This window comes from Cervus elaphus, chromosome 17 (genome assembly GCF_910594005.1).
Source record: "Cervus elaphus chromosome 17, mCerEla1.1, whole genome shotgun sequence".
Lineage (NCBI taxonomy): Eukaryota > Metazoa > Chordata > Mammalia > Artiodactyla > Cervidae > Cervus > Cervus elaphus.
In genome coordinates this window covers 31,770,055-31,782,574 of record NC_057831.1, presented here as the reverse complement: position 1 = coordinate 31,782,574, position 12,520 = coordinate 31,770,055, and the positions used below count along the sequence as shown (strand labels likewise).

The 12,520-nt window shown below is 44.3% G+C and overlaps 1 protein-coding gene across 1 annotated transcript; it reads left to right on the top strand.

Annotated features, from left to right (window-relative positions):
• The first annotated feature begins 9,022 nt into the window (after positions 1–9,022).
• Positions 9,023–11,253, top strand: ATOH1 (atonal bHLH transcription factor 1). Its single transcript, XM_043871189.1, has one exon. It carries the CDS (start codon positions 9,201–9,203, stop codon positions 10,260–10,262), a length of 1,062 nt encoding a protein of 353 aa, XP_043727124.1. The 5' UTR covers positions 9,023–9,200; the 3' UTR covers positions 10,263–11,253.
• The last annotated feature ends 1,267 nt before the right edge of the window (positions 11,254–12,520 follow it).

Genomic DNA, 12,520 nt, shown 5'->3' with positions numbered 1-12,520 from the left:
ATTACAAGTTGTGAGAACTACAAACTAGCTTAATAGAGTACAGGAAAACTTCTAGAAAAATAATTCTCAAAGTGGGACATCCCTTGGGGTGCTTATTTGAAATACAAGTCCTGGGTTCCTTTCAAGAAGTTGATATGGTAAATTTAGTAGGAGCCCAGCAATCTACCTTTTTAATGAATATCCCAATTGATTTTTATGTACATAGATGATCCTTGAAATAAATATGAGAAGCTGTGCAAAAGGAATAATGAAATCTCAGTCCAGAAACATAGGTTAGGACCAGATAACTGAGAATTAAAAGCTGAACTCTGTCGTTGATATATGATAGACAGTGAGATGCCACTGAACTTCTAATAGAATTTTATTATGAAAATTTTCATGTTCAAGTAATGGTCCACTGAATTATTATATCACCCATATTAATGACTGTCAAGATTTTTGTACATGTGGTTCATTATTCCTTTTTTATAGTGTTGATCTTCTTCATAAAGTACTTCACAGCAAATCATAGGCATGTTATTTTACCCTTATATATATATATATATATATATATATATATCTAAGTGTGACTCTGAAGGTATAGACAGCTTTTTATATAGCCGCATTGCCTTTATCATACTTAGAAAAAATTAACAATAACTCATTGGTATCACATAATACTGTATTTATATTCATACTTCATCAAGTGTCTTTAAAATGATTTTTTTACTATTGAATCTGAATCCAAAATAGGTCCACACATTGCTTCTGGTGCTATATCTTGAGACTGTCTTAATCAAGAACAATCCTCACCCTTCTTCTTCTTTCTTCATGTCACAGACTTGGGGAAACTGAACATTTGTTCTATAGAATGTTACATGAAGTGGGTTTGTCTCTCTGCATTTCTCGTGGTGTCCTTTAAACTTAATAAGGTGTACTATGGTGTGCGAAGTTGCTTCAGTCATGTCTCACTCTTTCTGATCCTGTGGACTGTAGCCCGCCAGGCTCCTCTTATCCATGGGATTCTCCAGGCAAGAACACTGGAGTGAGTTGCCAGGCCCTTCTCAGGGGATCTTTCTGACCCAGGGATTGAACCAGTGTGTCCTGCGGATCCTGCATTGCAAGTGAACTCTTTACCACTGAGCCACCACAGAAGCCCAATATGATATCCCCCATATTGTAAATTCAGATTCACTTTTTTTTTAAAGCATGCCTCATAGAAGTCTGAGTACTTCATAAGCTCAGTTCAGTTCAGTCGCTCAATCATGTCCGACGCTTTGCGACCTCATGGACTGCAGCACGCCAGGCCTCCCTGTCCATCACCAAATTCCAGAGTCTGCTAAAATTCATGTCCATTGAGTCGGTAATGTCATCCAACCATCTCATCCTCTGTTGTCTCCTTCTCCTCCGGCATGAAATCTTTCCCAGCATCAGGGTCTTTTCCAATGAGTCAGTTCTTCGTATCAGGTGGCCAAAGTATTGGAATTTCAGCTTCAGCATCAGTCTTTCCAATGAATATTCAGGACTGATTTCCTTTAGGATGAACTGGTTGGATCTCCTTGCTGTCCAAGGGACTCTCAAAAGTCTTCTCCAATACCACAGTTCAAAAGCATCAATTCTTCAGTGCTCAGCTTTCTTTAAGGTCCAACTCTCACATCCATACATGACCACTGGAAAAACCATAGCTTTGACTAGATGGACCTTTGTTGGCAAAGTAATGTCTCTGCTTTCTAATATGCTGTCTAGGTTGGTCATAACTTTTCTTCCAAGGAGCAAGCATCTTTTAATTTCATGGCTGCAGTCACCATCTGCAGTGATTTTGGAGCCCCCAAAAATAAAGTCTGTCATGGTTTTTCCATTTTTTCCCCATCTATTTGCCATGAAGTGATGGGATCAGATGCCATTTTGGAATGTTGAGCTTTAAGCCAACTCTTTCACTCTTCTCTTTCAATTTCATCAAGTGGCTCTTTAGTTCTTTTTTGCTTTAGTTCTTCTTTGTCATCTGCATATTGAGGTTATTGATATTTCTCCCTGCAATCTTGATTCCAGCTTGTGCTTCCTCCAGCCCAGTGTTTCTCATGATGTACTCTGCATATAAGTTGAATAAGCAGGATGACAATATACAGCCTTGACGTACTCCTTTTCCTATTTGGAACCAGTCTGTTGTTCCATGTCCAGTTCTAACTGTTGGTTCCCGACCTGCATACATGTTTCTCAGGAGGCAGATCAGGTGGTCTGGTATTCCCATCTCTTTCAGAATTTTCCACAGTTTGTTGTGATCCACACAGTCAAAGGCTTTAGCATAGTCAATAAAGCAGAAGTAGATGTTTTTCTGGAACTCTCTTGCTTTTTTGATGCTCCAGCAGATGTTGGCAATTTGGTCTCTGGTTCCCCTGCCTTTCTACAACCAGCCTGAACATCTGGAAGTTCACAGTTCATGTACTGTTGAAGCGTGACTTGGAGAATTTTGAGCATTACTTTACTAGCGTGTGAGATGAGTGAAATTATGCGGTAGTTTGAGCATTCTTTGGCATTGCCTTTCTTTGGGATTGGAATGAAAACTGACCTTTTCCAGTCCTGTGGCCACTGCTGAGTTTTCCAAATTTGCTGACATATTGAGTACAGCACTTTCACAGCATCATCTTTCAGGATTTGAAATAGCTCAACTGGAATTCCATCACCTCCAACAGCTTTGTTTGTAGTGATGCTTCCTAAGGCCCACTTGACTTCGCATTCCAGCATATCTGGCTCTAGGTGAGTGACCACACCATCGTGATTATCTGGGTCATGAAGATCTTTTTTGTATAGTTCTTCTGTGTATTCTTGCCACCTCTTCTTAATATCTTCTGCTTCTGTGAGATCCATACCATTTCTGTCCTTTATTGAGCCCATCTTTGCATGAAATGTTCCCTTGGTATCTCTAATTTTCTTGAAAAGATCTCTAGTCCTTCTCTTTCTATTGTTTTCCTCTATTTCTTTGCATTGATCTCTAAGGAAGGCTTTCTTATCTCTCCTTGCTATTCTTTGGAACTCTGCATTCAAATGGGTGTATCTTTCCTTTTCTCCTTTGTATTTCACTTCTCTTTTTTTCACAGCTATTTTTAAGGCCTCCTCAGACAACCATTTTGCCTTTTTGCATTATTTTTCTTTGGGGATGGTCTTGATCCCTGCCTCCTATACAATGTCAAGAACCTCCTTCCATAGTTGTTCAGGCTCTCTTGTCTATCAGATCTAATCCCTTGAATCTATTTGTCACTTCCACTGTATAATCATAACGGATTTAATTTAGGTCATACCTGAATGGTCTAGTGGTTTTCCCCACTTTCTTCAATTTAAGTCTGAATTTGGCAATAAGGAGCTCATGATCTGAGCCACAGTCAGCTCCTGGTCTTGTCTTTGCTGACTGCATAGAGCTTCTCCATCTTTGGCTGCAAAGAATATAATCAATTATATTAATTATATGAGTACTTCATAATATATGAAATATCAGGAAGCACATAATATCATGTGCTACTCTGAAAGATGCTATGATTGATGAATGGGTTCCAACGGTGACAGACTAATACATTCATTGTCAAATTCGCCCAACAAACCTTGATCTAATTGTTTCATTTATTATTACTGATTACCTAAAAAAAAAATTTCATTCAGTTCAGTCACTCAGGAGTGTCTGACTCTTTGCAGCCCCATGAACTGCAGTATGCCAGGCCTCTCTGTCCATCACCAACTCCCAGAGTCCACCCAAACCCATGTCCATTGTGTTGGTGATGGCATCCAACCATCTCATCCTCTGTCCTCCCCTTCTCCTCCTGCCCTCAATCTTTCCCAGCATCAGGGTCTTTTCAAATGAGTCAGCTGGGGGAGGAGCTAAGATGGTGGAGGACTAGGAATGGAAGACCACTTTCTCCCCCACAAATTCATCAAAAGAACATTTGAACGCTGAGCAAACTCCACAAAACAACTTCTGAATGCTGGTAGAGGACATCAGGCACCCAGAAAAGCAGCCCATTGTGTTCAAAAGGAGAGAGAAGAAATCCAGCTCCACCCACCAGAACACCGACCCAAGATTACCTAACCAGGAAACCTTGACAAGCCAATCATCCAACCCCACACACTGGGAGGAACCTCCACAACAAAGAGGAACCACAAACTACCAGAATACAGAAAGGCCACTCCAAACACAGCAATCTAAACAAGATGAAAAGGCAGGGAAATACTCAGCAGGTAAAGGAACATGAAAAATGCCCACCAAATCAAATGAGTCAGCTCTCCACATCAGGTGGCCAAAGTATTGGAGTTTCAGCTTCAGCATCAGTCCTTCCAATGAATATTTAGGGCTGATTTCCTTTAGGATGAACTGGTTGGATCTCCTTGCAGTCCAGGGGACTCTCAAGCATCTTCTCCAATACCACAGTTCAAAAGCATCAATTCTTTGGTGCTCAGCTTTCTTTATAGTCCAACTCTCACATCCATGCATGACCACTGGAAAAACCATAGCCTTGACTAGATGGACATTTGTTGGCAAAGTAATGTCTCTGCTTTCTAATATGCTGTCTAGGTTGGTCATAACTTTTCTTCCAAGGAGCAAGCATCTTCTAATTTCATGGCTGCAATCACCATCTGCAGTGATTTTGGAGCCCCCAAAAATAAAGTCAGCCACTGTTTCCATTTTTTCCCCATCTATTTGCCATGAAGTGATGGGACCAGATGCCATGACCTTAGTTTTCTGAATGTTGAGCTTTAAGCCAACTTTTTCACTCTCCTCTTTCACTTTGATCAAGAGGCTCTTTAGTTCTTCTTCACTTTCTGCCATAAGGGTGGTGTCATCTGCATATCTGAGGTTATTGATATTTCTCCCGGCAATCTTGATTTCTGCTTGTTCTTCCTCCAGCCCAGCATTTCTCATGATGTACTCTGCATATAAGTTAAATAAGCAGGGTGACAATATACAGCCTTGATGTACTCCTTTTCCTATTTGGAACCAGTCTGTTGTTCCATGTCCTGTTCTAACTGTTGCTTCCTGACTTGTATACAGGTTTCTCAAGAGGCAGGTCAGGTGGTCTGGTATTCCCATCTCTTTCAGAATTTTCCACAGTTTATTGTGATCCACACAAACGCGTTGGCATAGTCAATAAAACAGAAGTAGATGTTTTTCTGGAACTCTCTTGCTTTTTTGATGCTCCAGCAGATGTTGGCAATTTGATCTCTGATTCCTCTGCCTTTTCTAAAACCAGCTAAATATCTGGAAATTCTTGGTTCACATATTGCTGAAGCCTGGCTTGGAGAATTTTGAGTATTACTTTACTAGCGTGTGAGATGAGTGCAATTTTGCAGTAGTTTGAGCATTCTTTGGCATTACCTTTCTTTGGGATTGGAATGAAAACTGACCTTTTCCAGTCCTGTGGCCACTGCTGAGTTTCCCAAATTTGCTGACATATTGAGTGCAGCCCTTTCACAGCATCATCTTTCAGGATTTGAAATAGCTCAACTGGAATTCCATCACCTCCACTAGCTTTGTTTGTAGTGATGCTTCCTAAGGCCCAAATGTTCATTAGGGGTTGTGAAATGTTGAATTTTCTAAGTCTTTTGTTTCTTCTATCCTGGTTAGATGGAATTAATTTGAAAAGAAATTTTCCTGATGAACTAAGGCAATACCATCTGATTACTCTGAAGTGCCATTCACATGAGAATGATAGGATATGCTTAATTCTTCCTCATAATTGCTATAAACAATGGTGAAAACAATACTTCTGGGGACTATAGGAATTCCTTTGGTTGGTTGCTTGATTTTTCTTTTCTTTCTTTTTAATGTTTGTAACCTGATCAGAACATTGCCTAGGAGAATTTGTAAAGATTTTAAATTTTTACTTTAAATAACCTGTAGAAGAATACATTTCAAGTTAATATTCAATTTGGAGCACATATTGAGAAATATTTTTTGACTTTTATGAATTGAATAGTCATTAAAACTTGAGAATTCAAAAAAAAATAAAAAAAAAACTTGAGAATTCATAAACCCATTGAATACATACTCTACTGTAGCTGGGCAGAACAACATTTAACTTAAAGTTTCAGCAATAACTACAGGCCCCAGCAGTTGTATAATGCTTGGCTAGACATAAGTTGGTAACTTTAGACATGGGGAGAACAAATTAAATATGCCTATTTGGTGTGTTTACCTTTTATTCAAGGGAATGTCAAACTTATAGAAAAGTTGAGAGCATAACGCAAGGAACTTTTTTTACTAAACTATTAGAGAATAAGCTGAATATTTTAGTGAGTAGTCCCTGAAAAGGAGACGTTCTCTTCTCTTAAATAACCACAATAAAGCCATCAAAATCAGGAAATTAACATTGCTACCATCCCTGGAATTAGTTCATTTTTCCAAGAACCCTGGTCTGTTTAGTGGGCAATTTATTTGGAAAGTAAAATCTGATAGCTAGATATGCTCATTTTTGATCCCAAGCAATCCCTGAGAATGAAAAGAACTAGGGAATGAAAAGATCTCAGAGCAATATGAATGCACATACACTTCACATTTATATGTATTCTATTCCTATATCATCTATTTATACATATTGAAAACCATAAATTCATATCAAAATTTCCAATTCAAATTCAACACTACAGCTTTGTCCATTTCCATATTTGTAATTCCCTTCTCTGACAGTGAGAAACCTTACTCCTATTTTCCTCAAATGCTTACTTTTTTTTATTAGTCTTTCCATATTTAGCTAATCAGGCTTCCCAGGTGGCCCAGTGGTAAAGAACCCACCTGCCAATGCAGGAGCTGAAGGAGACGTGGATTTGATCCCTGGATGGGGAAGATCCCCTGGAGGAGGAAATGGCAACCCACTCCAGTATTCTTGCCTGGAGAATCCAATGGACAGAGGAGCCTCGTGGGCTACAGTCCATGGGGTTGCAAAGAGTTGGACACGACTGATCAGGCACACACATTTAACTAATCCAGCTGTCCAGCACAGAAAAGAAAGCCCTCCTGTTTCTGCTTAAACTGCCACAGGCAATACTCAGCTGCTTCTGCCACTCACTATCCAGACCCTACAGACACTTATATTAGGGAGTGTTTGACATCCCAGGACTGAAAGCCTCTGCAGAGGTACCCAGCTCATGAAACTCAGGCTCCAATTCCTGGGCCTCATGCTCCCACCTCCAGCTCAGACGTCTAGACTCCTCTGCCTACCTGATGGAAAAGAGGAAAGCAAGTGTGGGGGGTGGGGGAGAGAAGTGAAGAAAAAGAGGTTCCTCTTCATTCTCAGAGCAAAAGAAACATATTTCACCGTAAACTGCACACACACACACACACACACAAACACACATTCTCTCTCTCTCTCTCTCGCTCTCTCTCTCTCTCTCCATAAAGCTACAGAAGATAGATGATAGATCAATCGATCTATCTATCCATCCATCACTCAAAACTAAATCCAGTCTAGTGCCGGAGATTCTTTTGTCCAGGGAGTTCTAAATGGTAGGTTAGATCAAGTCCCTGTGAATACTAGGGAGAACAACTTTCAGCCATTTCTCTCGGCATTGCAAAACCATGTTCCAAGGACCATTCTCTGCCGGCATTTCTCTTCAGCATCTTTTCCAGAGGACGAAACTCCTTTACGGAGGACAGCCACAGCTAAAGTGGAAAACAGCACTAGCGCGGGCTGGCCGCGTCCCACTGGCTTGAGGAAGGTAAGGTGCAGGAGAGGGCGGAGCAGGGTTGGGCGCCAGCACGGGCATGCCCGGGGCCGGGGCGTTTCTGATTGGCTTTTTGGCATGATTACCGGAGGCCCCAGCTGCAGGCGCGGAGGGAGGGTGGTGTTCACCTGGGAGACAGCCTCGGAGCTTCGCCCAGGACCTCCCGGGTTTCAGCGCTCCGCCAGGCGGCGGCCGCGGCTGGGGTTGGGCGCTGGGGAGAGCACACCCTAACCGATCTGGGGTACAGTGACTTAGGCTGTGGTTTCTAGGTGTTTGCCAGAGAAGCCTCACGTCGTATTAAACTTGGGGCTCCTGAGTCAGGTCAGATCGCTCGGGCTTCTTTACCGTGAGGGTGTTCCGAATTGTCCGGAACGCAAGAGCCTGTTCTTTCGCCACCCCTCTCCCCTTGCTCTGCATTTAGTATGAAGTCCTACTGCGGGTGTTGAAACGACACAATATCCCTGCCCTAAAACTACTCTGAGGAGAGTTTTCTGCAGATTGCCATCCTATCTGACCTCAGGGTGTTGGGAAAGGGAAACGGAGACGTTTGGGGTTGGGGTGGAGATCTGGAGTTTGGTACATTCTATAACTGTACCACAACTTTACTTTCCATTAAGAAAGAGACTACATAATGTCGATCGGGAGCGAGAGGTGAAAAATGAAAAACATATTTGGAGACAATTTTTTTTTTTAATTCCAACATTCATTTTAAATGGTGGACGTCATTTAGCAATACATGGATACATGTATATTTATACATAGATACATGTATGTATTACATGCATACATACGCCATATTCTATATGAGCGATTTTAAACGTGTGGGCACAAACGGTGCGACCTGCGATCCCAGCGTGAAGAAGCAAAGGGCAAACGGACTTCTCTCCTTTCCGCGAGAGCCCTCCTCTCCCCAGGCGCGTCTAGCTTCGTCCGGACGGAGCCGCTCACCCGCCCGGTGGCTGCGCACTTCTGACCCGAGTCTGCTCGGGCTCCAGCCAAGAGTCCCCTCCGCAACCGCTCACGCACCCCAGCCCTTGGCGGGGTGACACAACATCGGAGTCAAATTACAACCCGCAATTAACATATGAATCTACGAACTTAACAGAGAAGAGGGGGGGGGGGGGGGGAAAAAAACCCTGGAGCTGCAGCCCAAGCGCTCCACTAGCAGGAACTTTTCTCCTGGCGTAAAAACTCTTTGATTGGCTGCTCGCACGCGCCTGCCCGCGCCCTCCATTGGCTGAGCAGACACGCGACCGGCGCGAGGAGGGGGCTGGGAGAGGAGCGGGGGGAGACACTCTGGCGCGTGCCGCTTTTTAAAGGGGCGCAGCGCCTTCAGCAACCAGAGAAGCTTCGTTGCACGCGACCTGGTGTGTGATCTCCGAGTGGGTGGGGGAGGGTCGAGGAGGGAAAAAAAAAAAAAACTAAGACATTGCAGTAGAGACCCGGGAAGGGTTTTTTGGTTGAGTTTGTTTGCCAGTGCCTCCTCCGACCCTGAGCCTCCGAGCCTCTGCAGTGCAATGTCCCGCCTGCTGCATGCAGAAGAGTGGGCTGAGGTGAAGGAGTTGGGGGACCACCATCGCCATCCCCAGCCGCACCACCTCCCGCAGCCGCCGCCACCCCAGCCTCCTGCGACCCTGCAGGCGAGAGAGCATCCGGTCTACCCGGCCGAACTGTCCCTCCTGGACAGCACCGACCCACGCGCCTGGCTGGCTCCCACTTTGCAGGGCATCTGCACGGCACGCGCCGCCCAGTACTTGCTCCATTCCCCAGAGCTGGGCGCCTCCGAGGCCGCCGCGCCCCGGGACGAGGCGGACGCCCGAGGGGAGCTGGTGAGAAGGAGCGGCGGTAGTGGCAGCAGCAAGAGCCCGGCACCGGTGAAAGTGCGGGAGCAGCTGTGCAAGCTGAAAGGCGGGGTGGTGGTAGACGAGCTGGGCTGCAGCCGCCAGCGCGCCCCTTCCAGCAAACAGGTGAACGGGGTGCAGAAGCAAAGGCGGCTGGCCGCCAACGCCAGGGAGCGACGCAGGATGCACGGGCTGAATCACGCCTTCGACCAGCTTCGCAACGTTATCCCGTCCTTCAACAACGACAAGAAGCTGTCCAAGTACGAGACCCTGCAGATGGCTCAGATCTACATCAACGCCTTGTCCGAGCTGCTTCAAACCCCCAGCAGCGGAGACCAGCCGCCGCCGCCGCCGCCAGCATCTTGCAAGAGCGACCACCACCACCTTCGCGCCGCCGCCCCCTACGAAGCAGGCGCGGGCACCACGACCGCAGCGGGGACGCCGCCAGCCTCGGGAGGGGCTCAGCGACCGACCCCTCCTGGCAGCTGCCGGACTCGCTTTTCGGCCCCGGCCTCCACCGGCGGGTACTCGGTGCAGCTGGAAGCTCTGCACTTCTCGACTTTCGAGGACAGCGCCCTGACGGCGATGATGGCGCAAAAGAACTTGTCGCCTTCGCTGCCTGGGGGCATCCTGCAGCCAGTGCAGGAGGAAAGTAGCAAAACTTCCCCCCGATCCCACAGAAGTGACGGGGAGTTTTCCCCCCATTCCCATTACAGTGACTCGGATGAGGCAAGTTAGGAAGGTGTCCAAAACCCGGAAAACTGAGACAGAAACAAAATCACCCTTTTCCAGTGCGCGGAGAACCCCGCGGTAAAAGATCCCCGCACCCTTTTAATTTTTGCTAAGTGATGGTCGTTGTTTAGCAACGACTTGGCTTCAGATGGCAGCTACATTTGATGGTTTGCAAAAGCCGCCGCTATTCCAAACTTCCTATCGTCCATATTGTTCGGTGAATGCTTGCTGTTAAAAGTTGTGTTTTGTTCTCCCACGTTCTGCTCCCCCTGTAGATAGATAAGGTTTAATTATATGTACTCATACATAGCAACATTATTCTAGTTCTCTGCTGCCAATACGCTGCTAAAACGTCGAATCTACTTTTCTGTCGCTGGTTTGTGTTTAATTTATTTTATGCCCTGGGCATCCATCCTTGGTGTGTTGCGCGCACTCGCGTGTGGCAGAGTGAGTATTCCGAGGTTGTCTCCCAAAATTCATTGTGAAATGCAAAGTTAATGCTTCCAAGGTGAATAAGTTTTGACTATGGAATTGTTGGAAAACAATGAACTTTGAGGTTTATATATTGCATAAGCATACCCAGTATGTATATCGGACCGCGAAAACCTTGGCGTCTTTTCGGAAACTTGGCGCACGCACTTTATCAGCCGCCACTATTGCGGCTCTGGGACAAACTCAACTGCCAATTGCAGACCAGTTTTGTTTTTGTTTTTTTAAATACGGCCACTTATAATCCTTATGCTCTTTACAAATGTTTGTTTTTAAAAAATAAATAACCTGCATCCAGTAGTGTCAAAAGCATTTGGTCAATTTTATTTTGCTTTAATATCAGAAGATGTATTTATTATTGAGTGTTTGCTACCATTTCTACTTATCTTGATTCATTTTTTTTTTACGTTTTTCTACTCGAGATCATTTTATTTTAGTTCAGCAAAGCCAACTGCCATTGTTTTATGTATTCCTTTTGCAAAATGATAAAAATAAACGTGAAAATAACTTTCACTTGTCAGTTACTTATTTCATTCTAATATAAGCATGAAAAACAGTTTAAAATGACCTTGAATGTTTGAACTGTCTTCTATTAAATGCAAGTTTATGTGAACCATGAGTTTTGAAGAAAAAATCCGTTATAAACTTTCTAGCATCAAGTAGTACCAGAAATCCAATACAGAAAAGCGATTGGGTCAATAATTAAATGGTGAGATAAAATCTTTCCCAAATTTTCAATACAATTTTGCTTCTAGAATCTTCTCAGGATCTTTCTGTGCTCCTTATTCCCATTCCCAACAACCTCTGCAAGGAGTCTGAGGTCTCCTAGGATCTAGCCAGTAGTGAACTTTACCAGGATTAGCTATTTCACTTCATAAAAACTTCAGCCGTGTTAAAAGCTTTCCCGCCCGCTCCGAAGTTCAAATACACAACCCAAGCTTTCCTCCTTCCTCCCTCCTGCTCGCTCATTCTCTCTTCTTTGTGGGGGGCAGGGGCGGGGTGGGGGGAGTGGGGAAGCCACTGAGAGGAAGAGAGAACAATGGAAAAGAACTTGACGGGAAAGGGGTATTGGGGCTCATTGATTCAAAAATAGAAACCTGCAGTCATCCTAGGAAATGGTTGTGTCACACTCACTTTTTTCTTTCCAAACTATTCTACTTCTTCCAGTGAAGATGATGTTTGCTTTAATCTTGTCCTTCTAAATTAACGCCTATGTAGAAAATGTTTAATTACATTTTTTAGTCAGTGGCAGAAACTAAACAGTGCACTCACTCTCACCTCACCATTCTCAGGGAAAATATATCCTGGGTCTCAGCTTCATAGATTTAGAAAAAGCTAATATGAAGTATGTGTGTAGAAAGCAGACTTTTTAAAATGTTCTTGGCAAACGTGAGAGTAAACTGTTTATTAAAGATTGGGTGAATTTCCACTGGCTAAACTCCGCTGGATTGGAGAGATTGATTTTAAGCCAAATCCTTTGTATTTTGTGTCTACATTGAGATAAATTGCGACAACAGGGAAGCGGGCTGGAGGAAGGGGGGAAGGAAGGTTAGTTTAATTGCTCCTGAATTCTCTTCTTCCCGCCAGAACCTTGAAAAAAGGAGAGCACCACAAACTGGGTTTGCGGGAGGGAACGAAGTTCTGGTCTTGAGTAGCGAATCGAGGGACAAACTATTAACTGGCCACCTAGGGATCCACGGCTTTTGCCTGAAGCTGACGATCCAGGGAAGTCAAAGACCCGCCAGCTCTCAGAGAAAGTGGTGGCTCGTGACACT